Source organism: Aspergillus foveolatus (assembly GCF_047715535.1).
Source record: "Aspergillus foveolatus strain CBS 279.81 unplaced genomic scaffold BDW70scaffold_2, whole genome shotgun sequence".
Classification (NCBI taxonomy): Eukaryota; Fungi; Ascomycota; class Eurotiomycetes; order Eurotiales; family Aspergillaceae; genus Aspergillus; species Aspergillus foveolatus.
The window spans coordinates 395,165-423,056 of record NW_027396066.1 but is presented as its reverse complement, the minus strand read 5'-3'; the positions used below and the strand labels follow the sequence as shown (position 1 = coordinate 423,056).

General features: G+C 51.8%; 10 protein-coding genes across 10 annotated transcripts; 7 read left to right on the top strand and 3 right to left on the bottom strand.

Moving 5' to 3' along the window:
• Window positions 1–967: 967 nt before the first annotated feature.
• Window positions 968–3,169, bottom strand: BDW70DRAFT_126759 (uncharacterized protein). Its single transcript, XM_073735140.1, has 2 exons — window positions 2,276–3,169; window positions 968–2,222 (listed from the first exon to the last, which is right to left on the bottom strand). Exons 1-2 carry the CDS (start codon window positions 2,857–2,859, stop codon window positions 1,127–1,129), a joined length of 1,680 nt encoding a protein of 559 aa, XP_073600633.1. The 5' UTR covers window positions 2,860–3,169; the 3' UTR covers window positions 968–1,126.
• A 108-nt stretch (window positions 3,170–3,277) lies between these two features.
• gmdA (putative general amidase GmdA) lies at window positions 3,278–5,487 on the bottom strand. Its single transcript, XM_073735139.1, has 5 exons — window positions 4,923–5,487; window positions 4,040–4,873; window positions 3,942–3,989; window positions 3,474–3,885; window positions 3,278–3,422 (listed from the first exon to the last, which is right to left on the bottom strand). Exons 1-5 carry the CDS (start codon window positions 5,196–5,198, stop codon window positions 3,307–3,309), a joined length of 1,686 nt encoding a protein of 561 aa, XP_073600632.1. The 5' UTR covers window positions 5,199–5,487; the 3' UTR covers window positions 3,278–3,306.
• A 324-nt stretch (window positions 5,488–5,811) lies between these two features.
• Window positions 5,812–6,999, top strand: alkB (oxidoreductase, 2OG-Fe(II) oxygenase family; the record flags this gene model as incomplete). Its single annotated transcript, XM_073742272.1, has 2 exons — window positions 5,812–6,155; window positions 6,203–6,999. Exons 1-2 carry the CDS (start codon window positions 5,873–5,875, stop codon window positions 6,997–6,999), a joined length of 1,080 nt encoding a protein of 359 aa, XP_073600631.1. The 5' UTR covers window positions 5,812–5,872.
• A 2,106-nt stretch (window positions 7,000–9,105) lies between these two features.
• On the top strand, window positions 9,106–10,883 carry BDW70DRAFT_155473 (Deuterolysin metalloprotease family-domain-containing protein; the record flags this gene model as incomplete). Its single annotated transcript, XM_073740038.1, has 2 exons — window positions 9,106–9,361; window positions 9,406–10,883. 2 exons carry the CDS (start codon window positions 9,106–9,108, stop codon window positions 10,881–10,883), a joined length of 1,734 nt encoding a protein of 577 aa, XP_073600630.1.
• An 801-nt stretch (window positions 10,884–11,684) lies between these two features.
• BDW70DRAFT_146786 (GMC family oxidoreductase) lies at window positions 11,685–13,904 on the top strand (the record flags this gene model as incomplete). Its single annotated transcript, XM_073738626.1, has 8 exons — window positions 11,685–11,740; window positions 11,774–12,014; window positions 12,102–12,143; window positions 12,202–13,081; window positions 13,138–13,611; window positions 13,663–13,704; window positions 13,768–13,788; window positions 13,858–13,904. 8 exons carry the CDS (start codon window positions 11,685–11,687, stop codon window positions 13,902–13,904), a joined length of 1,803 nt encoding a protein of 600 aa, XP_073600629.1.
• A 1,089-nt stretch (window positions 13,905–14,993) lies between these two features.
• BDW70DRAFT_126750 (uncharacterized protein) lies at window positions 14,994–15,376 on the bottom strand (the record flags this gene model as incomplete). Its single annotated transcript, XM_073735138.1, has 2 exons — window positions 14,994–15,063; window positions 15,113–15,376. A coding segment is annotated over one exon (256 nt), but the record flags the coding sequence as incomplete, so codon positions are not given.
• Window positions 15,377–15,699: 323 nt separating this feature from the next.
• BDW70DRAFT_146785 (uncharacterized protein) lies at window positions 15,700–17,607 on the top strand (the record flags this gene model as incomplete). Its single annotated transcript, XM_073738625.1, has 2 exons — window positions 15,700–15,893; window positions 15,936–17,607. The coding sequence occupies 2 exons, from the start codon at window positions 15,700–15,702 to the stop codon at window positions 17,605–17,607; spliced, it is 1,866 nt and encodes a 621-aa protein (XP_073600627.1).
• A 748-nt stretch (window positions 17,608–18,355) lies between these two features.
• Window positions 18,356–19,520, top strand: BDW70DRAFT_38535 (uncharacterized protein). Its single transcript, XM_073743889.1, has 2 exons — window positions 18,356–18,652; window positions 18,726–19,520. The coding sequence occupies exons 1-2, from the start codon at window positions 18,604–18,606 to the stop codon at window positions 19,376–19,378; spliced, it is 702 nt and encodes a 233-aa protein (XP_073600626.1). The 5' UTR covers window positions 18,356–18,603; the 3' UTR covers window positions 19,379–19,520.
• An 889-nt stretch (window positions 19,521–20,409) lies between these two features.
• BDW70DRAFT_155469 (FAD-dependent oxidoreductase) lies at window positions 20,410–22,044 on the top strand (the record flags this gene model as incomplete). The annotated part of the gene is made up of 1 exon (XM_073740037.1): window positions 20,410–22,044. One exon carries the CDS (start codon window positions 20,410–20,412, stop codon window positions 22,042–22,044), a length of 1,635 nt encoding a protein of 544 aa, XP_073600625.1.
• Window positions 22,045–23,923: 1,879 nt separating this feature from the next.
• On the top strand, window positions 23,924–25,287 carry BDW70DRAFT_126740 (uncharacterized protein). The gene has a single exon (XM_073735137.1). The coding sequence runs from the start codon at window positions 24,344–24,346 to the stop codon at window positions 24,926–24,928; it is 585 nt and encodes a 194-aa protein (XP_073600624.1). The 5' UTR covers window positions 23,924–24,343; the 3' UTR covers window positions 24,929–25,287.
• The last annotated feature ends 2,605 nt before the right edge of the window (window positions 25,288–27,892 follow it).

Here is a 27,892-nt window from a genome sequence, read left to right as displayed (position 1 = left end):
AGTATCAACCAGCACTTACCAGAGAGATCTCTCAATGTTGGCGGATCAGATCCGCCGTCTTATTTGTCTTCAGTATGTACATAAATCCCATGCTCCCCGTTCCTTCAAACAGCACTCGTAGGTATTCGCGTACGGCACATACAACGTATCCAAGGTATTCTTTTTCATTAGTCCCACCGCTCAACTTCTTACTCTCTCTTTACACAATTCCTCTCTTATATCTAGAGACCTAGCCTGTCACAACCGGGGCAGACTAGAGCGTGAGTTGGCAGTGCACTTGCACCCGCCTATTCCTCCTTTCCCTCCATCTGTGTAGCACTTTACATCCAAACAAGCGCAAAGGCTGCTAGTACGTTAACCACATCAATAGCGCCCCCTATACTTGGTAGACTGACACGATAGTGACATCAGTGTGTACACTAACCACTATACCGTGCTGTGCTTAAGCGCTGATGGTCATTTACACAATTATATCTAGTAACATATGAGAATACCGTTGCCCATGCGGAGTGTAGGGGAGTTGTGTCTTTGTCTTTGTTAAAAACTCAGTGGTGTTTAATAGTAGGGCTAACGGACAAGCCGCTCTGCCGAGGGAAGGAGATGGATTGTTCACCTACTGATCTCGACAGGGAAAGGCATGGACACGCATTGTTAGTAATTTGGACTGCGTATGCTTATATACCCACGGCACAGAAACCGATATCTGTGTACAAGACTATGGAGAGTGGTTTTACGCATTATTGTATATTTCAAAGAGCACATGCAAGCTAGAGATATAAAGATCGAGTTTAGTGGAGTGGAGCCACATCATGGCTGGAACTACTTTACGGACTGCTGTATTCCTCCCTGGGATGTCGACTTTTCCGGTCTGATACCTGGTTCGTATTGATTTAGAAATAGTGATGTGAGTCATACTGCGAAGGTGACTGGTGCAAGACTTTTAATGTTAGAGAATATGTTATACATGTAGAAAATGCCAAAATAATTATAATGAGCTACTAAAATAGTGGCAGTTGATATGTACAACGAAACGTATACAGTGACAGTCCCGATGCGGTATAAAGCTACAATATATAGCAAGGCTTGTGTTGTTGGGTTGCGCTGGCAGCAGCTTCGCAGAGTCAAGTCACCCAGTTGAAGGAGACGGCGGTGACGGTTGTTGCCCGTGACCATGGCCGTGGCTGGGTCCCTGGGCGTGAGCGTGGGCGTGGGCCTGCTGATTCTGAACTGAATGCCAAGGACCTGAAGAAGCCGGCGCTCCTTCTGTTGCCCCCGCTGCCGACTGCTCGGCCGGGGCATTCGGGTGGTGACGGCCGTTCATCAAACGCTGACGTTTAGCCTGCGGCGCCGCATTGGGGCTTTCGTGAGACATGTATGGCGAGGAGGGATTCGGGTTCGCGTTCAGATTCTGGACTGGTGACGGACCAGCGCTGGGACTTGCGGTTGACGGCGGCTGGATTGCTCTCGACTTGCTATCGCTGGCAGCGGTGCTTGCAGGCTCGTCATGTAAAGGGCTGGAAGCACTAATCCCGACGCGGCCCATAGTCCGATCATGCATGACAACGCGCTTCCACTTCGCGACGACATTTTCGTAGTCCCATCGTGCGGAGCCGGGACTGATTTGGCTCTCTTTGGCATCAAGTTCACGCGCGACATCGCGTGGCAGGGGCAATGTTTCGGGCGGAAAGAGCGCGAATTCCCGCGGCCATTGACACGTCCCAAGTTTTTCGACTTGCGATCGAAGTTGATTGGCCTCCTGTTGGACGCGGGCGAGCTGCTCGTCAAGAGACTTGCGTTTCTCGGATTCACGTGCGAATGCGCGCATGATCTCAAGCTGCCAAGCGTCTCTTCTCGAGTCGTAGGGGAGCGATAGCCAGTGCTTGTAGGCGAGTTCAAGGTGTCGCAGGCTCAGTTCCTCGTGTTGTTGCGCGTTACGCTGGATTGTGGTTGCATCCATGCCGAGGCTGGTTTTTCCAAGGTTGGTCGTGGACTCCGCGGCGAGCTGGTCCGACTGCCATTGCTCGATCTTCGCGCGGATGGCCTGGCGGACTATGTTGAGGTGGTCTGGGCCTGGAGGGTCGAGAGGAAAGGAGGAATTCGAGGGAAATGGGTTAGGCGCGAAGAGTGTAGGCGGCGGTGGCAGGAGTTGGAGACAGAGAGAGGGAAAGGTTTGAACCTGGATGTCGAACTCAAATGGAGAGATGCGCGGTCGCATACGAGATCTAAACAGACAATTAGTCGTATTTAACATGACAATCGCAGAAAGTAGGCCTACGTTGCAGCTTTGATGTTATCTAAGACCTCGCGCAGGGCCAATTCCAACGCTCTCACGGTATCTGGGTTTGTGGCGGCAGAGCTCCGGCCCAGATCGGTAGGCGCAAACGAGCCCATGCGAGACTGAGAGGCGCCGAATCGAGATGTGGCCTGCTCCTGCAACTGGCTGGGGTTCGGGATGTCGTTGATGACCCCGGTCGCATGCCACGTTGGCGTGTTGAACATCATTCGGATAGGCCCCTTGCCGCCAGGTTCACCACCCTGGGCCGAATCCAGCGAACCCTTAGCCATCCCGCGATCGGGAGTATCCCGTTTTCCAGTCGACGTCCTCGCCTGTCGCCGCGTGATCCCACTGCGAATGCGCCGGATTTCCTCGACGTCATGGATACCGTCGGGCTTTTTCTTGAAGAGAAATTGATCGAGATGGCGACCGAGAGAAGACGAGGTGAAAGCCTGGTTGCAGTATTGGCATTTTCTATCCTTTAACGCTTGGTTTTTCGACGACGTTCCCTGTGTTTGCGTTTCCTCACCGGGACCGGAGTCCTCAGGAGTGTCGGCTGGACGAGTCGACGCGCCGTCGTCCATGGTAGCACAAGGGCGCGAGGGTTCTGTTTGGTCACAAGGGAAACAGTCGCGGTGGAACTGTCAAAGAAACGCGTGGAAGTGGAACAGCAGGAGCAGCGTTAGGTCAATTCTGCAGCTTGATGATGATGCATGGAGGGCCTGGGTGAGACTGAGCGGACTGGAGTTTGGGCACCCAATGGGAGGGCGACGATAGAGAGAAGCTCGAGAGAGGGAGGAGTCAACGAGCAGTAGAACGAAGAAGTTATGAAAAGGGACAAAATGGTGCTGAGGAGAGAAAGAAGGTAGAATAAATTTGGGAGGAGGGAGGAGGAGAAGACAAAGTTGAGCAACACGAGAATCTCGATGATCGTCGCCAAGCTTTTCTTCCCACAGCGACTAAAGAGAGCTTCAGAAGCTCAGCTACACAACTAAGTGTCACTAACACAAGACAGTCTCTTCATTCTCTATCTATTTCTTAACAGCCGATCCAACATATTCTGCCAAAACAAGCATCTTCTCCTCCTGCAGTCGTCGTCCGAACATCTGCACCCCAGCCGGCGCTCCATCGTACACGTCCGCATCATCTACAGCGCTGTTAGTGATCGCGTCTCTAAAACAGGCCTGGATACGCTCACAGTTCTTGTACGAATTCTCATCCAGTTCTCCAAGGATCTCTCGAGAGACATTGACATCAACCCTCTTATCCGCATGTGTAACTGGAATCACCACACTGGTGTAGTCCAGCACGTTGATGACCGAGGTGTATCCCACATGGCTATACTGAGTCGGAATCACAGCGGCATGGGGCGCTGCCGGACAGATGACGGCATCGACTGCCCTCCCAGTGCCGGTGAGCTCTGACGTTGAGTTCCAGTAGTCCAAGTACAGTTTCTGGTACTCGCGTTTCGCGACGTTGATTTTGGCGATCTCCAAAGCTGTCTTTTGAGGCAGTCCAGTAGCCACTATGAGCTGTGGCGCGGGCTCTTCTCCAGATAAACCGAAATGGTACTGCGCATCTGCGCCACCATCCAGGCTGTAAGCGGCATCCTGGGGTTGTTAGCAACAGGTGTTGGGAGTTGTTCTCGGTTGGAAAGTGGACGTACAGCTAGCTCCATGCCGGTTCTGTGCGACGGCGGGCTCCATTCGATGACCTGACATTCCACATTAGGCTTTCCATCGAATATGTGCTGCTGCAACTCACCTTATGGCCCAGTCGCTTGAGGGTCCGCTCCACAATGTCCAAAGCACGAGCAATGGGAGGTTGAGGCATAACAATCCCGTCGTGCTTCATTATCGCGAATGCAAGCTTCGAGGGGTCTTTCGCAGACTGCTCCACCAACGCACGCGTCTCCTGCTCGAGCTCGCTCCTCCAAGGAATTTCAAGCACAAGCGGGTCGTGAAGCCACGGCTGCTGCTCAAGGACAGCTTTGAAAAGCAACTGCAGCGAGCGCGCTGTGCTGGCGAGCGGTCCAATAACTGACAAAATCGTGTTCTGGCCGTCCATGGAGTTGGCAGCTCCCTCGTACGGAATCCGGCCCGACGAAGGCCGAATGCCATACAGCCCGTTGAATACGGCAGGTATACGCACGCTGCCGCCGATATCTGTTCCAAACCCACCTGGTGATCCTTTCAGAGCAATCAGTGCTCCTTCGCCACCGGAACTGCCTCCACAACCTAGGAGTCTGTTCCTGGGGTTATTGGTGTAGGTGATGATGTTGTTGACTGTTTCTCCGCACATGAGGGTCGCGGGGACACTGGTCTTGCAGTAGAGCACCGCCCCCAGAGCCCGCAGCTCACGAACAAGCTCGCTCTCAAATACCCTGTTTCTGGGGTCGTCTTTCAGGCCTTGAAAGGTGCCTATCCAGCCAACATAGCCCATCGTTGTTTCTACGCCTTTTACGTGGAATTGGTCCTTCAGACTGATCGGCACACCGTGCAATGGCCCAAGTGGTTTCTTGTGCTCAGCAAAGTAGGCATCAAGCCGCTTCGCTTCTTCGATAGCTAAGTCGAAGAAGACCTCGTGCAGACAATTCACCTATTACTCGATCAGTCAACCATACTCAGTTCATGGTGGAAAACTATACGAATTGATGAGCAAGAGCCGCACGATGACAGAACGCCTCGGTTACTTCGACGGCCGTCCACCCTCCAGTGGTCGTTTGCTCGGCAATACCATATGCGTCCAGCTCAGTGATCTCGATCTCTCGAGGGGTCAGGAATTTCTGGATGTATGTCCCTGTCACATCACGGAGCTCTGAGGGTGGAGGGATTGGCTCTGGGATCCTCCACTTTGTAGGGATCGCATCTAAGGTTGCCTGACGCTTTGCGTTCGCCAGAGATTTCCAGGAAGTGATCGCCATGGTGAAAGAAGGTGTTCAATGTTCAAGCATTAGACCTGTCTTCCAGACATGAGAGGAGTGACTTTATCAATATATATATACCCTTACATTCCTCGTATCAAGGTATCAACCCCTCCATCGGAAGACTACGATAGGTAAGTCTTCGGCGAGGATTGGGCGAAACTAGCCCTTAATAAGGCAGGTCGATAAGTTCCTGACCATGGAAGAGCTCCAGCACTCTCGACCCCTCGGCTAGTCCCCAGCGGGCTTTGTACTATTTACCGGGCTCTGGCGGGGTGGTGGGGAACACCTGCCATCTTATCAGTTGAGTGCATCAGACGATCTATCAGCCGTCTATATGGAGCACCGACGAAAGCTCGCAGCGTCATACATATTACATATTATTCAAATACTAGGAATTGACAAAGTCAGGAAAGCTCAACTGGCTGTGTTGTCCTAAAAGAAACAGACGGCCTGATATTGTGTGGAGTAGATGTACGGTGTAAAAAGGCAATGCGGGACAGGCGGAGCAATAGGCGGTCAGATGAGTTGCCGGCAGTAAACGTATCCAGCAAAAACAGCAGATCTTGGACGGAGTAGAGGATGACCAACTCCAGACCAGAGTGATTCCTCGAGATCATGGAATATTCATGACTGCATGATATAAGCTGTCATATAATTACATATTTCCTACTATGGCCCGTATCACAAGTCTAAACGCCCACGAGGCGCCTCCAGATGCCGTGAGACTGCGCTATAAGCAGTATTTAAAAACATCACTGTCTGAAGTCGAAGCTGATACGGGCATTGTTGATTTGCAATCTTTGAATCCAGATGCTCTTCCCGAACAGATAGGGCTTGTGCGGAAGATATCTGTCGAGGGTCTCCAGCCGGCTTTCGACAAATTCGCCAACACATCACCAACTCAGGAACCGCTTGAGAAAAACATCCCCGTGTTCACTCATCGATCTGTCACCGGTTAGCATTGAATGGTTTGATCTTTTGAAATCTCCTGACAGTGGCAGGTCTTCTCATGGTTCCGTCCTTATTCCCACCAACGGTCCAAATAAAGCTGCTCAACCGCCTGTTCCACCGAGATCTCTCCAACAGTGCACACAAGACGAATCTCCATCTCCACTACGATGTCATGTACCCTGTGCAGACGGGCGGCGGAATTGAGTACCGTGACACAACTACTTCGCTAAACGAGTCCTACCAACAACCGATCTCTTTCTTCCAGGACAGCCAGACACGGACATTCTATCCCAAAGATCCGGAGGTACATAAACCACTTAGCATGCAAAGTGTTTTGACCAAGAAGCTTCGTTGGGTCACTCTGGGTGGTCAGTACGATTGGACTGCCAAGGAATACCCGGCCGAGCGCCCACCTGCTTTTCCTGAAGACATTGCAGAGCTTCTCCGAGCAGCCTTTCCTGAGACCGAACCCGAAGCCGCTATCTTGAATCTATACTCTCCGGGAAACACCTTGAGCCCGCACCGTGACGTCAGTGAAGAATGCGATGCCGGCCTTATTAGTGTTAGTTTCGGCTGCGATGGGCTGTTTCTTATCAGCCACGATGACGGCGCCGGGTGTGAGATAATCCGCCTTCGCTCGGGAGATGCAGTGTACATGGATGGCACATCACGGTTTGCCTGGCATGCCGTGCCTAAGATCCTGCCTGAGACTTGCCCTTCATGGCTGGCAGACTGGCCCTGCATCCCGGATGACGAGAACGGGTCGTGCCTCAAAGCGTGGAAAGGCTGGATGGCGGGTAAAAGAGTGAATCTGAATGTCCGACAAATAGTGGCCGATCAGGCTTAGGCAAGAGCTAGCTCTTCGATATAAGCGTCTGTGATATTCCAAGACAATATCTGTCAGAGCCGACACTGGTCTAAATTTTGAGCCTTTTGTGAAGCACAGGCCACACCAATGATCGCCTTCCAGCATCGGCAGCGCAGAAAAGGTTAATGGTGGGAAGGCAGAAGCGCGGTTCCAAGATGGGAAGGGAACGAGCAGGGATGCGCAAGGATGCGCAAAAATGCTGCGGTACTGTTGAATGGGAAACACTTCCCTATAATAGTTGTGGCTAATTGGCTATTGCAGCTGGCGTACTCTGCGACCTTTTAATGTCTCAAGGGGCATATATTAAGAGAAGGCCGCTACGGTGCCGCTGGTCTAAACAGCGCTCCTATATCCTGACTGGGGCAGGTTCATATTGCCAGGGGCGCACTCTATCTTGCCTTCAGTTGTTATGAGGCGACTCGGCAGTCGATCTTATTCTTCCCTTGTGTAAAGCCTTGCACACCCTTAGTATTATCCCTCAGATGAGGTCTCAGCACCCATCAACAAAGAAGAGCTTGACGTGGCAGATGATACCTTCCAGATACTACAAATCGTGCTGCCAAGGCCATAAATCCCTGAATCTGCGGAACCTGATCAAAGGGGCTCCAGCCACTACGACAGTTTAAGTGTTCTGCGGTACACAGTGAAGCCGACAAACCCAAAAGTATGCCATACCAGCCCTCAGCACGGAGGTACAAGGCGAGGTTCAATCTTCACTAGCGGGCGTATACGGCCAGTCGAACAGCACTCAAGCAGGGGCTGAGCGGGCCTTACTGGAAGCCGAAAGCACCAGCTAATCCATCAAAGGAGACACTGCCTGCACAACTGGAGTTACTGTCGGTCCTCAAGTGGCCAAGGTCCGGGGCGACGTCAGAAAAGGCTCTTTTGCTACGCATAGCTACCAATTTGCATGCAAGAAACTCGGTCTAGATCGGAACGCCAGGATTTGCGGCATCAAACGAGGAGGAAGAGAAAATGCAGCTATGTCCCAAAACGGCTCCCGCGTCCATGTCCATCAGTGGACCCGAGCCCCAGAAGGATGGGGCCCTAAAGCTGACACATTTTTCATCACTCGGCAATCATGAGTTTGGTCGAGTAGGGCAGCGCCGATTCATTCAAGGGCTCGATGACCGATGGAGTCGCTGATGATCGAGGGATGGGTTGAACGACTATAGATTTCGGAACTGCAGCAGCAACTTTTTATGAATGATCAGCGTCTGCCTGTGAGGACTCAGTGGACACTATGCTTGTTGCCTCCGCCTAAACCTCCACAACTGTGCCCGAGGACTCCGATTGACTCAAATTTAGTCTGTGTTTGGAGACCCCAAATGTATCGACCGTGTCCTCTGAACCACACCTTCAGAACTACGACATTGGTTTTTGATTCTGTCTTCTCCGAATACTCCTACAAGGTTACACGCCAACGATAATGGTTGCGGTAGTTGTTGTAAGTGCATAAGTCGCTCGAATTTCAGGGACACTTTTGAAAAACCCAGCGCGGGGTATCTGCTCTATGAACCGACCACAAGAACAAATCACAATGAAGGCCTCGCCACTTATTGAAGCCATCGTTGAGGTTGTGGAATAATGTAAGCGATGCGGCAGTTAGTCTGTTACAGGCGGCTCGCCAGACGCCAAGGCGTGTTTCAAGTCTCTTAATCTCCGCGCCACCTGTCAAATCGCCGATCAAAGCCCTGACGGTCGAGCCGCTCAGAGCTCTGACGCATTCTGAGAGTGGGAGGTGGCTTCTTGTCGTGTTTCAACGCTGAAGACCCTGCAACGTCGGCTAGCCAGTACTCCTGCCCAGACCCTGATTACCCAAGGGCCCGGCTCCTATTACCAGCCAAAGCAGGTATTCGCCGAATCTCATCTACTTGAGGAGATGGACATTGCCAAGTTTGTGATTGTTTGATCCTGTGCCACAAAATGCCGTTGAAACGCTTTATCCTCCTGGCCTTGAAACAAAGCCCAAGTTATAGTCATGCGCCTAACCGAGGAGTATATAAGCCGATAATCCGACCGCAGGGTTATGACCACCATACGCTCATTCAGTCATTCTCTAGGCCACGGCCCACACTCCTTAAAATGGTGTTTGTTCCTTTCTTTTATCTGCTGGCAGGTTTGACCTTGGCTTCTGGAAAGCCGATTTTGCTCCCCAGGCTGGCCCAGGAAGCATCGCAGGACGTTGCCGAACACTCTTTTGACGTAACCCTCGAGTCGCTTGGAAATTCAACTGTGAAAGCGGAGGTCACAAATACAGGCACAGAAGGTCTTCGACTCGTCCAGAGGGGTGGTATTCTCGATCAGTTCCCAACGAGGAAAGTCAATGTCAGGGGTGGCGGTAAGTATCTCGACGCATGTGTGGAAAATAGCTAACAAATATAGATTCCGACCCCAAGTTCACCGGCGTCCGGGTTGAATACATCCTTTCTCACTTAACCGCCGATGGCTTCGTCCAACTCTCGCCAAATCAAACAGTTGGATCTGTATTCGACATCGCCGACCTCTACGAGCTCTCTCCGGGCCAGGAATACACAGCGGTCGCGAAAGGCCTCCTCCAGTACACGACGCTAGCAAACGAGAAGAGATTCCTCACCTTCAGCTATAAATCCAACAACATCTCGTTCACAGCACCAACCGACACCAGCAAACGCCTGGAAGACCGCTCCACTCTCGTATGCTCCGACGAATACAACCAGGTCGTGCAAGATGCGATCTCCCGGGCAGCTGAAATGGCCACTGCTGCGGCGGCCGATGCTCGCACCGGTAGCGCTCTCTTTCAAAAATACTTCAAGTCCACATCCGAAGACGATATAGAGGAGGTTGCTGGCCGGCTAGATGCCATTGCCAAAGAGGCAACAACGACAGGCCAGCTAAAGTATTACTGCGAGCCCACGGCAGAAGACTACTGCGCTGGCAATGTTGCGGCCATGACGTACCCCACTCTCAACAGAGTTGTCAACTGCCCAGGGTATTACGCCAGCACCAAGGTCTCGAATTATTGCGGGTATCTCGACCAAGCTGCCATCACACTCCATGAGTACGCACACGCGGACGCTCTGTACAGTCCTGGAACAGAAGATATCGCGTATGGCTATGAGTCTGTGTTGTCTCTTGACACGGAAGATTCGAAGAATAATGCAGACAACTTCGCTTATTATGCTTCTTCTGTCTACCTCCAATGCGACGCCAACGAGGAACCAGGCGAGATTGGATCGGAACTCGACGTCGATGTCGGTTCTAGCGGAAGTGACTCCACACAAACGCCCACAGCAACAGCTGAACCTACATATCTCCCAGAACCCACATCCACTGGAACAACAGGGACCGGCACTGGCACCGGCACTGGTACCGGCATTGGTACAGGCTGGACCTGGCCGTGGGGCCAAGGCTGGGGAATGAACGATGACAGCGGCAGTGACGACAGTGGCTCACTGACTGGCACAACTTCAGATACAAACACTGGCTCTGGTACTGGCTATGGTACTGGCTTCGGTACTGGTCCAGGCACAGGTGTTTACGGCGGCTGGGATGCAGACAAGAGCTCAGACTCTTCTGCTACAGCTGTTACATCGACCCCGACTGCGGCGCCCGTTACTACCACGAATGGCCAGGAGCTCTGGAATCTAAACGATCTGGTCAACTGGTTGGTGAGCATGTATGCGGGAGACGGACAGACCCAGGGGCAGACCCAGGGACAGACTCAGGGACAGACTCAGGGACAGACTCAGGGACAGACTCAGACCAAGACGGCGGGTTCCAACTTGAACTCCGGATCTGGCGGGTATAACGCGGAGGCCGGACAGAGTGCGAGCGGTACTCAGGCTGCTCAGGGGGAGAATGATAAGGATTGCGATGAGTAGAAGGTTATAGTATGATATTGGTGGAACTCTGTACGGTGCAGTGAGGCAGGCTGGCCGAGCGCTTGAATTGCCGCCGTATTAGGTGACATAGCATACTATAGCTCTAGATCGTTCAACAAGCTTTGCCACACGAATCTCTATATATTGAAAGCAATCAACCAGATTCCGAGCTTCAATTCTTTCAGATAGACGATGTGAGTTTGCATTTATACAGCGTAGTTCAAGAAAGTCGGCCGAACTCGGGCTAGCCCTAATTCATCCTTTGGGGTATGCCAACGGCTACACCTGGAGACAAGCCTTAAGGTTAGCACTTGATTTGGGGTTGTGAACGACAAACCACTCCCAGGCCTAGTCTAGTTAGAGAAGAAACTGGATCTAGAAGCGAAAGCCACCTTTCTCCTGAACGGTGTGGGGGCTAGACTGGCTGTTTTGCTTTTTTCTCGACCGGAGTATCTCAGTCTTCAGCCCTGCAATAAGCCATAGAGTCCCGATGGTACTGACGATCTCGGCTTTATCCTGCTCATATGTAGGCAGTGCGGTAAATCCTCTGTACGTCCAAGAATCAGGTCGGGCCTCGCTGCTCATCCATGCTACCCAGAACCCCGTCAACTCACCTGCGGTCTTTCGGCATTGGTGACGCAGCCGCTACCCCTAACAGATGCTACAGAGTCTCACAACGCCATCGAATCGAAAAAACGAAAAAGAACTATAAAGGCTATAGACTGAAGTCACCGCTTGCATTATTCTTGCTGGCCTCTTTCTCCCCACCCTACAGCACGAAGCGCCCATTACCTGCCCAACATGCACTCGCATCAAACGCTACTCCGGCTAGCCATTGCCTTTGCCTTCTCTTTAGGGTCATGCAGTCCCCTCACTTCACCAGTTGAAAGAGGCGGCAATGCCCTTTTCGACTACATCATCGTCGGCGGCGGCAACGCAGGTCTTACCCTCGCATCCCGGCTATCCGAAAACTCAACAGTCCGAGTCGCCGTCATCGAGGCAGGGACATTCTACGAACGGGTTACCGGCAACGAGAGCATCATACCTGGGAATGGAGGGCTGTATGAAGGGAAAGCGGCGAGTATCACGAATCCGCTGGTGGAGTGGGGGTTTATGACTACGCCTCAGGCTGTACGTCTCGTTTCATCGTACCTAATGCTGGAGAGATGTCCCCTTATGGGATGGTGGTTAGGTAAGAATGGCTACTAAGGCGAGCAGGGGCTGAACAACCAATCTATACATTATCCCCGCGGGAAAACGGTAAGCTGTTGATACCTTCACGCAGATGAGAGTCCTATTTACAATACTTGCTATCAAGCTCGGCGGGTGTACGGCCCTCAACGCGATGAACTATGAACGACCTAATGCCGGGTCAATGGATCTCTGGGCCGCAATGGTCAACGACTCCTCCTACTCCTGGGATAATTCACTCCATTACTTTCAGAAAAGCATTTATTTTACGCCGCCGGACATGTCAACGCGGTTCGCAAACTCCACACCCAGCTATGATCCAGCAGCACTAGCAAGCGGCGGTCCTCTTTCACTCACGCACCCAAACTACGCTCAGCCATTCAGTAGCTGGCTTGCTGAGGCTATGCCTGAGGTAGAGATCGGGCATATTCCGGGCTTTCATAGCGGAAGGCTTATGGGCTCGGGATGGTTGGTGCATACTATCGAGCAAGTAACCGGAAAACGAGCCTCGTCTGAGACCGCGTTCCTGAGGCCCTTCTTGGGAAGGGAGAACTTGGTAGTTTTTGATCAGACAAGGGCAGAGAGGATCTTGTTCCAGAGAAATGTGGCTAGAGGTGTGATTATCAGTGATATGGTCAGCAACCGTACCTATGACCTGCTCGCTAGACGAGAAGTCATTATTTCTGCGGGAGCTTTCCAGTCGCCTCAGTTGCTGATGGTCTCTGGTGTCGGACCTGCTGGCTTACTCGCAGAGCACAAGATCCCTCTTGTAGCAGACAGACCCGGTGTTGGACAGAATATGCAAGATCATGTCTTGTTTGGGGTTTCGTATGGGGTGAATGTTGAGACCGCGTATGCACTGAGAGACCCAGAGGCCGCCGCTGAAGCTGCAACACTCTACCACGAAGATCAAGCAGGACCGCTGTCGAATCCCGGTGGGGACTATGCTGCCTTTGAAAGACTGCCGCCGGAGTTTCGTGGCGGCCTGTCGGCTGAAACTGAGCAAGGTATAGGCCTACACAAACACAACCATCTATCCTGCTAAACGATGTGTTTCCTGCAGCGATTGCATCCCTACCAAGCGACTGGCCAGAGACACAGTACGGCCTCTTCCCGGCCTACGCCGGAAATTTCTACAATCCTTACATCGGCGGCCCAACGGGAAGAAACTACGTGACCCTCCTCGCAATTCTTATGAGCCCTCAGTCCCGCGGGAACGTCTCACTCTCCTCGCCCAGTATGCGGGATTCCCCACTCATCAATCCAGCCTGGCTCACCCATCCCGCCGACGTGGAGCTCGCCGTTGCAGCGTTCAAGCGGCTGCGGACTATCTTCCGCGCGCCGGCACTGGAAGGCGTATTGGTTGGGGATGAGTATTACCCTGGGTCGAATGTCACGACTGATGAGCAGATTGTTGGCTATCTAAAGGATGCGGTGTATACCATGTCCCATGCGGCGGGGACGTGCAAGATGGGGATTGAGGACGATGAGACGGCGGTGGTAAATTCAGTGGGGAAGGTATTTGGGACGGGGAACTGTAGGGCTCTCTTTCTTTGCCCAGTGTTGACTAGAGGTACTAACATTGCAGTGCGCGTGGTTGATGCCTCTGCGTTTCCGTTTCTTCCTCCTAGTAAGTGCAGTTAACCATATCGAAATCAATGCCATTGTATATAAAAAGCTAATGCGCCGAAAGACGTTCCTCAGTCAATCGTCTGTAAGAGAACCCACTCTATTACCATTCCACTCCTTCTGGGCAGAACTGAAGACCATCTTCATCCTATAGATATGCTCGCAGAAAAGATCGCAGACGATATCAAGGGCACCTGGTGAGGAAAGGAAAATGTAGAGCCACGGCTTACAAATGGACTAGAAACATGAATGTAAACCATGGCAGATGTAGTTTCGGTCTTCGGGAAGTGTCCATAAAGAATGCAGTAAATATATATCTGTAAAGTGCTCTTGTACCATCATGCCTCTGCGAGTTTGACAAGCCCTGCGGCAGCAGCGTTTCCCATCTGGCTCAGCGCCATATGACAATATCTGAGTCGTCTCTGGCCAGGTTAACCTTGTCTTGCCCATCCAATGCTTCCAGGCAGTAATGCCCTGCTCTACTAAGCCCTTCCCCAGTATCAGCTGCCTCAGTCTTGTCTCGGGTGGTAAGCCTGACGCTGACTCTACAAGTTCGGGATGGATGCAGCACTCCAGAACCAGCAGCCTTACATGTCATTTACGAAGTACCTGAGACAGGATAGGCGAGTTCTAGCTGACCGTATCTTCAGCCGTGTTTATCGGTGCTGACCATAGGTCAGGGGTTCTGGGGCACAGGAGAGAGCGGAATCCAGAGCCCTACTTGGTCAGGAGCCGTCATGTTACATTGAGGGCTATACCAGTCGTGGCCTCTGGTGGAGAAGGTAGGGTTACACATCCCTCTTTTTAGTGAGATTAGACCATCTCCTGCCCTGTGAGCAGCGTTTTACAGATCGCACTTCAACTAGTATATCCGCCTCGGCTACATGAACCAGATAAGAGCCCTAAGGGTATTGGACATCCCGGTATCTACTTCATCCATACTCTTGCCGGATTACCAGATCAAGTGCACAGCTGTAACGTAGCTGGTTGGCTTTGGCTCGCTGACGCACCCTTCCACCTAGCTAGCCTAACCCTGCAAAACCAGCAACTTCGGGATCTCGGAACTGGGCGAGGTTGGATCACCGGTTCCCTCTAACTCGGCTGCCTAGGTGGCAGTAGCAGTCCTCAGAGAGGCTATGTGGCGTTTCTCAACCGGGACGGCTCTGGGGTCTGCATGTTCGACCCACAGTGCACAAGGTATTATTTGCCAACGAAGAGAGACAAGGGTTGTACATCATTCAAGCCGGAATCACTGACCCCAATTTAGGCCGCCAACAGCGTCATACAGGAGTTTCTAGGCCAGGATCTCAAGGAAGGGAGTAAAAGGGGCGGGTCAATATACCGGAGATGCGGATCTCCGGTAAGCACTATTGAGTTATATGATATGACACAGCCACTAACAAAACAAGGGAGCTTTTTACCATTCAAGATGACTTAGCCAAAACAAGTCAAAAGCAGGCCAAGCTGCATCTCTAGCGTCAACCGGAATAAGAACACCGTTCCCCACAGTCAGCAGGAAGCCGGACTCGAATACCCCGACTAGCCAATTGTCCGCAGCAGCCCGGGACAATCTCGCATATTCGGCTGCACTAGGGTAATGCATCATGCCTAATGAAATGATAAGAGAAAAGAATAAATATGTGTTAATACCCCGCTCAAACAAGCATGCCATGCCTCGGGCATCAGCCCACAACTCGCAGGATACTATAAAGCAGGTATGCCCGTCCCATGCATTGGCCTGATATCCCCTATATCACAGGAAGAGTCACGTCCTTTGCTTGTGCAATAGCTATTGCTGGCCTTCCCGGGCGTTTTCGCAATGACAGTAGCCGCTCCATCGCGGCCAACCTTCTCCCTTGTCGACCATGACGGACGCACTTTCACAGACGCAGACCTCCATGGAGCATACTCGCTAGTCTTCTTCGGCTTCACAAACTGCATCCGCGTGTGCCCCCGGGCTCTGGGACGACTGTCTGGCGTCCTGGCGGACCTCAAGATGGTAGCTGAGCCAATCAAGGCGTACTACGTCTCTGTCGACCCCGATCGTGACACGCCAGATGTCATGAAGGCTTTCCTTGAAGCGTACCCGGGATTCATCGGCCTAACAGGGACGCAGGCCCAAATCGACGTTGCACGCAGGGGGTTTCGTGTCTTTGCTAAAGCAAAGGAAGACGAAACTGCGCCTGGAGGGTATGTGGTCCCTCATACGGCTATTACCTATCTCCTCAATAGGGACGGCTATATTGTAGACCATTTCAATGACTCGGTTGACGCGGAGACCGTCACCGCTCGTATCTTAAAGAAAATACATGCATCACACGCCAACGACACCACCCAGGACACTAGGGAGTCCGAGAGCCTCGATATCCTAACCCGGGGCCAAGTCGCATCCATTCGCCACATTGGCAACCTCGCACGGCAACTCAAAGGCGACTGGACGCACATGATGGGCGGCTCAGACATGAACGACGGCTTTGGCGCCTTCCGGTACCAACTCGCCTACATGTTCTATGCACTCGCGCTGTCGCACTTTCACCGTCTTCCCGCAGCGCCAGGCCTTTTCAGAGAGACGATGGAGCGCATCATTGCCAAGATGCTGGAAGCAGACGTCTGGTTCTACTGGCACGATGCCAGCATCGGCGGGGGGTTCTTGCAGACCCCGGCAAAGGAAATGAGCTATGATCCGATCAAGACGGATAATATCATGTACTCGGCGTATGTGCAAGTCATGAGCGCCATGTATAACAGTCTCTTCGATGATGATCGGTACACGAAGCCCGGCGCGCTGACGATGGTGTACGATGCATTCCTTTTTGGGCCAGCCGATGGGTATAAGTTTGAGTGGGACCAGAAATCTGTCAACGACCAGGTGTACTGGAATATGGTGCAGGAGGGGTACATTGGGGTCGCGTGTGAGCCCTGGTGTATCTACCAGATCTGCAACCAGGTTCCTATCCTGGGGTTCCGACTGAATGATGCGCTGTCTGGGGAAACCGACGTCGCCTCTGAAGTCACTAAGGGGTACGTCAAAGCCTGGGAAGATGCCGGTGGAGGCATCGTAACGCCAGAAGGCGGTTTCAACACCTTCTACCGCAGCGACATCAAGCGCTCGATCGTCGTCTCCGGTCCCAGTGGCGACGCATGGTGCGGACTAATGATGAACGCATGGAACCACGATCTCGTGCAGAGAGTCTACAACGAACGGATCAGCGAGTCTGTCGTTGCTCAAGAGGACGGGACATTATCCGTTGTAACGGGGGGTATTGAGTATAGCCCGCTCAATCGGCGACTTATCGGATCCGGAGGCGTCTTTGGCTGGATTGCAGCGTGGGCTGCAGAGATGGGAGACGAGGATACGAAGAATCGTCTACTGGCGTACGCGGACAAATATCTCAACCCCACGATCATAAAGGGAGGGCTCATGTACCCGCGAAAGGACAGTGTCTATGATGAACAAGGAAAGTTCGTGATGGTTACGCCGATCCTCTCAAATGCGATCCTCCCGCTTACACGATTGAATGTCAAGCACGGACTCAAGAGACTGTATGAGAATCCGTGGGCGGCTAAGAATAGGGAGCACTATGGGGAGCCGGCGCTGGTGGAGGTGGACTTTGACGTCGATGTTTACCGGGCCGTTTACGTTAAAGAGAGGAAGAGGTTGCTGTTTGATCTTGCGGTATATGAAGAAGGGAGAAGTGGCTCTGTTGCGCTGGATAGAGTGTTTGAAAGGGGGAAGTGGACGCTGAGACGTGATGGGAACGAGATTGCCCATGGGTCGACGGAGGGACTGCAGGACGCGGATGAGGGTACGGTGGGCATACCGGTCAAGCAGGATGGGCAGCTCCTACGAGTGCCCGTCATCGGGACGAAAGTGGTTTCGTATGAGCTGCAATGGGCAGATTAGGTGGTCGTTGATCTGGCAGCGAGCGATAACCTCTAGTAACCCTCCAAGAGCAAAGCTGCCTCCTCTTCTATCTCTTGTTCAGCTAGTGGGACTCGACCTTTCTCTGATACCAGCCTTATACTCTGCCGTTTCTCAGGAAATGCAGACGACTCTACAGTTATCGGACGCTTATATTTGTCCATACTCATGTACCAGCTGAATGGGGGACCCGTATCCCCTACACCAAGCCCTTCCATGTCCTTGTTCATTCTCCTGTTCTCGTTGCTTGCCAGATCTGCGTAGCGGATTCGCCTCGGCCTCGGTCCAGTTCTCCGTCTCAAGTATGCATAGCCTCAGATGCTGTTGGATATACTCGAGTTTCCCGGTCCGGGATCCTCCCGCTCTGTGCAACCTCGTACGTGCCGGCAGGTGTGGTGAGCTTGAAGGAAAATTATCGCCGCCTGGTTTATGCTCGGCTTCTGGACTCGCTGTCAACGGGGAACGTTGTCTGGGTGTTTGAAATGCGGACTGGGAGGATGGAGGGTCAAGGTGGAAATGGGGGTCCCCTGAGGTTTATCTTTGTCAAACGTTGCGTCATCCATGGCTGGCATTCACAGTAGGAATAAGATCTGCTGCTTCATACAGAATATCTGGGAGAAACAAGTTCGTGTTTGTCCTATTACGAATGGGACCATACTGAATTATATGTCAGCGCTGCCCCCGTTATGGTCAATGGCTGTATCCTAAGGATAATTTGATCCTTACCAGCTGCTCGCCTGGTAAACTGACGTATTTTCTGGGCCAGAGCAGTGAAGATCCCATATTCGTATCACTATCAGCCTGCTCAACATTCCACGTGCCGCGTATAAACCATTCGCAGGGAATGCTGGAATGCCGCACACGCAAAGTATCTAATTACGTCAACGGCATCTGAGAGACATTCTATATTCAAGTCTTCCTTGTCTTCTTCTCTTAGCTGAATGTAATCTACAGGGATCCGGCTCAGGTCTTAGGACCATGGCCTTCACCAACCTCGCGCTGACCCTCGGCCTCCTGGCCACCACCCGTACGCCCTTACCCTAACCATCCGTAGTAGTATTGGACAAGACCTCTAACTCAGTGCGCCTGAACACCTGCAGTCTCCTCCCCAGCACACGCTCAGAATCCCACCGGGACCCCTTACACCGACAAGACCACAAATATCACCTTCTCCACCTGGTCTATCCCGGTCACGCAGTCATCCGAGTCGCAGGCCAGCCCCATAAGATTCGGCCTTACGCTCCCCTCAAACGCTCTCGAAACTGACGCGACTGACTTCATCGGATACCTCAACTGCTCATCCCCAACCGGCTGGTGCGGAATCTCCCTCGGCGGCTCAATGACAGACGCCCTGCTTCTCGTCGCCTTCGTTGACAGCAACACCGTCAAACACACTCTCCGCTACACAACCGAGTACTCCCTCCCAGCTGCGTATACGGGGAACGCAACTGTATCGCCGATCCACTCTGACGTGAGCGAAGACTCATTCACGACGATCGTCCACTGCAAGGACTGTCTACACTGGGAGCAGAATGGGAGTTATAGGCGCGCGAGCACGAGTTCCGGGCAGATGGACCTTGCGTATGCGCTTTCCTCTGAGAAGCCAGGAGGTTCGGCCGGGTGTGCGGATGAGGCGAGGTTTGTACGGCATAGCCAGCAGGGCACTTGGGTTGCGCTTTTGGATGACGGGGCTGTTGCGGGAAGTCATAGAGATTGGGTTGGTTTAGCCAGGGAGGGGAACAATGGATGCTAGGCACAGTTCTCATTTAGACGGCTGAGACATGGGAATCTGTTTTGAATACTGGTGTATTAGGTGATTCGAATATGGATGGTTTGCAACAGGTGTAAATAATGGATTAGTTTACACTTGCCATCCAGCTTGGGTTATATTCTCGCCTTGGAATATTTTACGAGCTCAACTGTGAGATCAACAGCGCCTGTCAACAACGTACATCAACATGTTTTACACCGTTTTGTCTTAAGATGGATGCGTGATGATTATCTAACGAAGCATTATCGCCGCGATGTCTTCTAACAAGGCAGTGCCATATTTTCCGAGGTTTCAGCCCAGGCAGCATCAGGACCAATAGTATACACTCCATCAAGTTTAGATATGGCCCACATTAATTTCCTCAAACTCGTGGTCTCTCATTATAGACGGCTCAGCCTTTAGGAAGCTATCCGAGTCATCCGATCCATACGACGGGAAAATACACGTCGTGGAGCAGAAGAATTGAAAATAACAACGGTAACCTCGGCAATGCTGTTTCTTTATTGAACAAGATGAATAGAATAAGACTTTTGGCTCTGGCATGTCAACACCCTCTAGGACCGACCTCCCCACTTCCTAGTGGGTTAGGGCTAGTGGCCGATGGACTGCGGTTTAAGTCCACCCAAGAAACATCATGTATATCTAGCCGGAAGATTGACCAAACAATATGGTAGGATTGGAATATGATTCCAATGTCTTCACATAACAGGACTTGAGTTGGACATGGTTCATGAACGCATGTGGACGGTTCAGATACGACTTCGAATCCACGTCATGATGATTGAGTACAAGCGTAAGTGATAACACATTCTGACGCGACAAATAGCAACGCGATTGATGCGACGTGATTGAAAACAGCAGCATATCATACATACTACCTGTATATTAATCAATCAGCGGGCCGAGTCTGTGAGGAAGCAACCGTAGAGAACGCTGCTCCTATCATAGCATCACCCATGCTCCGTCCATCCAACTCAAGCCTTTAGACATCCAAGAACTGAAACAAAAGCACAATGACCCATTCGCGCTCGTCCTCAATCAACCATTCCATCGAAACACACAAGCACTTTCTGCAGACCTCCGGCTCAACCTCCCCCGTCTGGACACACACCTTCCCACCGCACGACTACCCATGCTTTCCCTCCCTAGACACCAACATCGCCAACCCCGATGCTGAGACTATCGCGATCATCGGTGCCGGGATTGCCGGGATCCAGACCTCATACGAGCTCGTCACGCGCGGCCATACAGTAATCCTGCTCGAAGCGCGGCACATTCTCTCCGGCGAATCCGGGCGCACGAGCGGGCACCTGGCCAGCGCACTGGATGACGGGTATGCGAATATCAGAGCCAAACATGGTGCTGAAAAGGCCAAGGTGGCGGCGGAGAGTCACTCCTGGGCTATACAGCGGGTAAAGGAGATCTGTCAGGAGCTGGGCATCCGAGAGAAGTGTGAGATGAGAACCCTAAATGGGTATAAGATCAGTAACATTCCCAAGGGACAGAGCGGACACGAGGAAGATCTAAAAGGGATTAAAGAGGACGCGGAAGCCGCGAGGGAGGCGGGTATTGATGCGCAGTTTGTCGATGGATTGAGGATAAAGGGGTGGGATGGGAGTGTTGATCAGACAGACGGGGCTGTGTTCAAGGCACAGGCGACGTTCCATCCGACGAGATACCTGGCCAGTCTCCTTGATTGGCTATCACAGCAGCCGGGATTCTCGTGCTATGTCAACACGCGCGTCACGGGGATTGACGAGGAGCACCATGGCGTCAAGATGTCCACGGATCGGGGATACACGGTCACCGCATCAAACGTCGTCGAAGCAACCAACATCCCGCTGCAGAAACTGTCTATCGTTGCGGAGATGAGATACTACCGGACATACTGCATCGCAATGCGGGTTCCAAAGGGTTCAGTCGAGGATTGTCTGATATATGACACCGCCGAGCCGTACAAGTATATACGGCTGACGGGATGTAATGAGACCGACGATTACATGGTCATCGGGGGGTGTGACCATAAAGTCGGACAAGAGGATACAGCGGGACGATTTGAAGAGTTGGCACGGTGGGCTCGGGAGCGCTTCTCGGCCGCTGGAGAAGTCGACTACGCCTGGAGCGGGCAGGTCATGGAGCCGGTCGACTACATGGCCTTCATTGGTACGAACCAGGGGAAAAGCCGTACGTACGTGATAACTGGGGATAGCGGGAATGGACTCACACACGGTGTAATTGCGGGCAGACTCGTGGCAGACGAGATTGAGGACCTCGAGAACCCGTGGGCAGCGCTCTACAATCCCAGACGTACACACAGCATCCGCAAGTCGATCATGGGGATGTTCAAGCATGATCTGCAGGTGAATGCCCAGTACAAGCGGTGGGTGCAGAATGATGTAAGGGATATCGAGGATATTGTCCCGGGCGAGGGAGGAGTGCTGCACCAACAAGGGAAGCCGGTTGCTGTTTACAGAGACCAAGACGGGAACCAGCACAAGCTTAGCGCGATCTGCCCGCACATGAAGGGAGTAGTGTGCTGGAATGGGACCGAGAAGAGCTGGGACTGCCCGGTGCATGGGAGCCGGTTCAGTGCGGAAGGACTCTGTGTGCAGGGCCCGGCGACGGGTGGATTGCAGGTCATTTCTTAGGCTGGAGCAAGGGAGTAAGATATTAGATGTAATCCGTCATGGGCCCCAGAAATACGCGTCTAGACCGTCAACTGCTGCTGAAATGCCGCCAGTTTGAGCGCACCTATCGCATCGGTATCTCATAGCGTTCTTCTCAACCTCCATCCACGCCAGCCCAGAACCATATGTACTCAGCTCATCCGGCATGTATCGTCGCCATCCGCCGGCGGCCCAGCTGGCCTCTTAGCATCAATCTACGTCTCCGTCACTCCAACGCACTCTCTTCGAGCGGTACCCAGGCATCCCCATCCCACCCCATCCAGCCCGCCGTCGGTCTGGATGCACACATGCTCAATATTCTTCACTCGATAGAGCCATATCTGGATGTGGGATTCCAGGATGTGCAGGGTCTCTAGAAAAATGTCTATGAAATCAAGGAGCCGCGTATTGGCATCAACAAGCAGCGGTTAACCTTCTTGACTCATGAGACGGGGCGGACCATCGCCCTTTTTCTGCAGAGACCGCTCTTTTATATTTGAGGAACACCCTATGGACTGAGCTCTGGGGATACTTTCCCCAGACAATTTGCAGAGGACATTGCTTCTATAAGGCATATCTTGATCAAACGCGTCCTTCACATGGGTCTCCGGCAGAAAGCCCTAGATGGTGAGTTCCATGCACTTGATGGCGAAATGGCTGAAACGGCCGAACTGGCTGGTTCTATGGGTCCGATATCGGCGTGACAACAATCCACGGCGTGCAGGAAGAGAACTGGGAAGGCGATATATCCCACCACCGCCTCTGTGCAAGGATTCAGGCTCTCACCTGCCGCATCTCAGCCTGGTTTAAAAGAATAGTATTAGAAGGCCTGCAAATATCTGGTTCAGCTTATATGTTCGTGCTGTTTGCAACACAGCTGTGGTTGGCACTTGACGATGAACTGGACTAGTTGTATGTTAAGTTCTGGACAGAAAGCGTGAAAATTGATGGATGAGTATGATTCCTGGAAATTACTACTCGGTATGGAGATGGATGACGTTGCTACCGCATGGGATTATTGCGTAGAGGGTGGAGAGCCGGCTGGCAAACGAGGAACGGAATATTCGCAGAGATCTGCAGGAGGGAGAGATGGTGTTGATGTGCATAGATGTTCGAATCAAGAACATTATAAAAACAAAGACCCACGCCGTGACATCGAGATGTTGGGCGATCTGCCACCGAAGCACTGCACATATACATACCATGACATTCTCCCCCTCAACTTGGGACATGAGATTCAAAAATCTAACTATCCATTCCTCAAGGCCCCTAACAGATCAGATGGAGTCTTCGCCCAAGATTCCTCGTCATCCATCTCCTGGGCTTGTCAATAATCCTCTCCGAGCATCTGAACGCGAATTGATGACTGGCTACTCACAGAGTTAGCATCGTACCCTGAAGCTGAACCTTCGGCGGCTTGGGATCCAGAACGGTATTGAGTCTGCGTTGAACGACTCTCTTCATGCGGCTGTACGACGCGCATATAGTTGGATACTTCCTGTTCTCCAGGGTGCAGGCCCTCGCAGTTCTGCCCGTTGAACTCGTCTTCGAAGGCGCGGGTGCCCTGGGAAGCCATTTGTTTTTTGATTTTTTTTAACCCAGGATCTTAGTGCTATAGAACAGGGCTGAAGGCTGAGAACTGAATGCTTAGGCCTAATGCTGAATGGGAATTCCTTATCTTTATCTGGGGAGTTTGGGAAAGGATGATACGGTTATATCTCTGCAGGATTTGACTCAAGCCTGATGTCACTTTCCGTGCCACTGGATTATAGATGGCCAGTCATGCCACCAGCACCAGTCAATCACCTGCAAACCAGTGAACCATGTTTCCTCAGTCCTGGCTCCTTGTCATATACTTTCCCTTAAGTAGATCAGTGAGAGTTCCTGCCAGCCGTGCCTGGCTCGATCATGTCAAGCCAACCCTAAACTCTGCCCTAACACCTCCACTCTACCTCCCCTGCCCACCAGACTGATCTCAAACCTCTTGGGCATTAATTCGCCCCTTCCGTATAGCCATACCACGGCACGTCCACCTCATTTCCGTTTTCATCAACCCTCTTACTTACAATGCACGCCCAGACCAACAACAGGACCTGGATGAACAGCGACCGATCAGCCGTCTCGATGCCCGGACAGATCCGCCGTCCAAATCCAAACGCCGAAAACCGCCTGATAATAGGGCTTCTCGTCAGTGGTTCTCTGTATGCAGGGTATTCTTTCTCTAGAAACCGTGCTGGATTGAACCGTCTCCGGATCTGGGTAAAGAGATTCGTCCCGGTGAATGGCCCATTGGTTCCCGTGGACGAGAGACCCCTGCAAGAATATGGTAGCCATTATAGGTGTCGTTTTGGGTCAGACAGTGCGGGAGATCTATAACAGATGCAGGCAGTCAGTCATCCATGCCCTATTTTTTCTTTTCGTTTTTTGGGGTGCATACTCCCAGCAACGACGGGCCTCCATCCCAGAACCTCCTTCACGACCGCACGCCCAAGCGGGAGACGTCGCATATCTTCGAACCCAGGCACCCTTCACCCACAACACTATCAACCTCCTGCTGGGCTCGTTGCTGCTACTCCGGGTGCAGGACCATCCCCAGAACAAAGCTCTGCATTGCATTCGCCATCGTCCCGCTGCCACCCCCTTACATTGTCCCCAGGACATACATGGCCTCCGCGTCATCGCTGATCTCCTACCAGCCCGGATATGCCAAAAGAAATCTCGCAAACGAGGGCGGATTCTCTTCCTCACCGCCCACGTACCGCTTCTTCGCTGTATTCCACAACTCCCGAAGATACCCCGATTCAATACCATGCAGCCTCCTGGCCTCCCGAACGGTGCCCGCCCGGCGTTGCAATACGCTCGTTAGTATGCATCCGCTTTGCGATTCCCCTCGTATGCCGTTCTTCTTTATCTTCGTTTTCGATGATGATGCCATATACGCCTGTGCCTGCTGAGAGCCGAGCCAGATTTTCATACCACCCATGACTTCTTCCCTCAAATAGAAGATATACTTCCCGAAGAATCCGAGTCACCCTTGCCTTCTTTTAGTCCAACACATTTACAGCACATCGCTATATAAGTCCTGATCTTGTCCAGTCCCTGCTGACTGAGTTGGCCTGTGTTGTCCCTGATAGCCTGCTTGGGGGCTCTCTAGCAGCCAGCAGGTCACTACCTGCCACAGAGATACGAGAATATAGCCCAGACCCTCTGACCGGCGCACCTTATCAGTCTAGCCGTAATTATGAGAATACTTTAAACTGGGCCACTGACCTGTGGCATGCTTTGTATGAGCAAGATCCAGATAATATAGAGGCGATACTAACCTGGATATGGTAAATATAATAAATATAACAAAAATTAGAGTATCACTGGCAGAGCAGCTTCTCTACTCTCCAGGAGATTATAATGACTGCCATGTAGGATATAGTCACAAGCAGAACCTACCTGGATCACCAAGCCATAGCCTGAATAAGGTTTAGTCTTGGCCCTGTCCCAAGGTTTAGCACTCCCTGGCTGGCTCAGCCAAGCAACCTATGGATCAAGAAAGTTCGCAGAGCAGCAGGAAAAGGTCTTCTACGAGACTAGTGGTGCAGATTCTAGCTGTGTCCCTAGTATTTGGCGGAACAGAAGCTGGAACCAACAGCTGTCCATTTTTAATGTTTACAGTGTCTTAGCCTATATTGACAGCCTTGCTGTTGGTTCCCAAGGCCTCTACTGGTATCCAGTCCAGAGACTAGTTTCTGATCTCTACTCTGGCCTCCATTTGATTTCACTGCCAGTCCAGTATTTTGACCGCCATGGCTGCCCACATTCTATCTCTGTATCACTATATCATGTCGAACACTACACGCTGGGTCGGGTGGCAGGATTTGAGGCATGTATCAATCTATTCCCTCTTCCCCCGTCTATACAAGCCAAAACAGCAGTCTAGCCGACTGCCATGTAGCCAGTTCCAGATCTGGATAGATAGGGTTACTTTAACCAGCAATTAACCAATACTACTCAGATGCCCAGCTGTAGCATCTCCCCTCAAATGCCTGCCATGGGAGTTCAAACTCTTGGACAGCTTGGGCAGAGAACCACTCAGTCCAGACCCAGTCTTGTCAACTGCTCAGCTACCTTCTGCCCCAGAACACCTATATCATATTTGAAAACAGTTCAGCAGATTATCCAGGATCAGAGACTGGAGAAATTTGAGGGTGTTCGTCTATTTAAGTGCCAAGAACTTAAAGCTTCGTAACCGGGCCATGGATCATTGGAAGTAGTAGCAGCGGCTACAGGATACAAACATGGGAGCCTGCTAAGTAGCGGATGCTATTTGAGAATTGACTCTCTATCTTGTTGATAATAGATGCTCTTTTTGTCTTCCTTAGGTCTTGATACATTGAGGGGTCGGATCAGCACATGAGGTTAGCTGAAATGACCACGACGCTCTTTGAGACAACTCCCAAAATTACTAACCAGGATAATTGCTAGCACCTTACTAGCCGTGAATATTTTGTTGGCCGGGTTTACTTGTTTGTTAAAACAGCAGGAAGATCAAGTTCTGTCTCCCCGCCTTCCCTTGCAAATCATCGAATCTGGATAAAGTAGCAAGGGTTGTACCCGATGCAGCAGAGTACCCTGCATTAGAACGCTTAAACAATTTCGTGTATAGGGTTGGTGTGATTTACGAGCCTGGTGCGATGCTATAGGTTATTAGTGGTGGACAAATTTCTTCGGACTGCAGTATGTTTTTTACTCTCTTTATTCCACCGCACAATTTCTTCTGATGGCTTGTGCTGATATTCTACCCAGTTGGGTTGGATGACGGCCTCATTAACTCATACAGAGCCATCGTCGCCCCCTAGTACAAGGCAACCACAAAATACCAACCTTCAAGCTCTAACATCCAGTTTACTGGCATTGAAGACCTTTTCTTCTCATCTCCCGAGTCAGCATCTTCCTTCTATAAGACATGCTTGATAGCATAAGCATCCCCCAACTAATCAAAGCAATCCTTCCTGAAAGCTTCCAGAAATGCAGGCTTCCTCTTTTCACAGTTGGTAGGATTGACTGCAAGCACCTGGGAGGCCTTATTGACAGCAAACACCCCGAAACGCTGGCACTGTATCAGGGCCAGTCTTAGTTCATGCTGGAGGGTCTAGGCGAGTATCTAGCTAAGCACAATATCGGGTCAAAGGCCAGGAGACGATCGCGTCTAAGGTTGCAGAGGAGATATTGCAGTACATACTGACACCACCTGAGCAAGCAGTCTGAGGAGTCTTGCTAATAATGCTATGATAATGGCAAAACCATGCATACTTTAACCTCATTGAGCTCCTATTCCCCCATCATGTTTGTCTTAGTATTTATGCATATGCCTCGCCTATACAAGCCCAGCCATTACACTCGAGCGAAACTAACCATGATGCTATCTGGTCACACAAACACTGCCCCAAATTTAGCATCCGCCCTCTTTCACCGCGGAGCTGTGCGCGTGGCTCCAACCACCCAGTCTCTTCTCTTTACTTCTCAGTCCAAGCCTGAGTCTGAAGCAATAACCAACCCAAACTACAAGTTCCGGATCCTGACCCCTTGACACAACTGTCTTGTTTGTGCCGAAGCGTTAGAAGGTATGCTTCTTACAAGATCAGCAATATTTTGCGATCCAATCAGCAAGGGCCTGTTCGGTGACGCCCGGCGTCAGCAAGAGGGAAGTCGGGGCGGGTACTTTGCTATTCTCCGAGTTAAGCAGGAGGTCGTTCTTGCAGGTGCAATAGAGGAAATCTACCTCAACACTACATAGGCTGTTACGAGGACGAAAGGCTAATCCGACGACCATGGAGCC

Coding starts and splice junctions, on each gene's coding strand:
- BDW70DRAFT_126759 (XM_073735140.1), bottom strand. CDS start 2,859: ATGGACGACGGCGCGTCGACTCGTCCAGCCGACACTCCTGAGGACTCC. Junction 2,223..2,275: donor GATAACATCAAAGCTGCAAC/GTAGGCCTACTT, acceptor TTGTCTGTTTAG/ATCTCGTATGCGACCGCGCA.
- gmdA (XM_073735139.1), bottom strand. CDS start 5,198: ATGGCGATCACTTCCTGGAAATCTCTGGCGAACGCAAAGCGTCAGGCA. Junction 4,874..4,922: donor CGGCTCTTGCTCATCAATTC/GTATAGTTTTCC, acceptor ATCGAGTAATAG/GTGAATTGTCTGCACGAGGT. Junction 3,886..3,941: donor GAACCGGCATGGAGCTAGCT/GTACGTCCACTT, acceptor TAACAACCCCAG/GATGCCGCTTACAGCCTGGA.
- BDW70DRAFT_38535 (XM_073743889.1), top strand. CDS start 18,604: ATGGCCTTCACCAACCTCGCGCTGACCCTCGGCCTCCTGGCCACCACC. Junction 18,653..18,725: donor CGGCCTCCTGGCCACCACCC/GTACGCCCTTAC, acceptor GAACACCTGCAG/TCTCCTCCCCAGCACACGCT.
- BDW70DRAFT_126740 (XM_073735137.1), top strand. CDS start 24,344: ATGGCCCATTGGTTCCCGTGGACGAGAGACCCCTGCAAGAATATGGTA.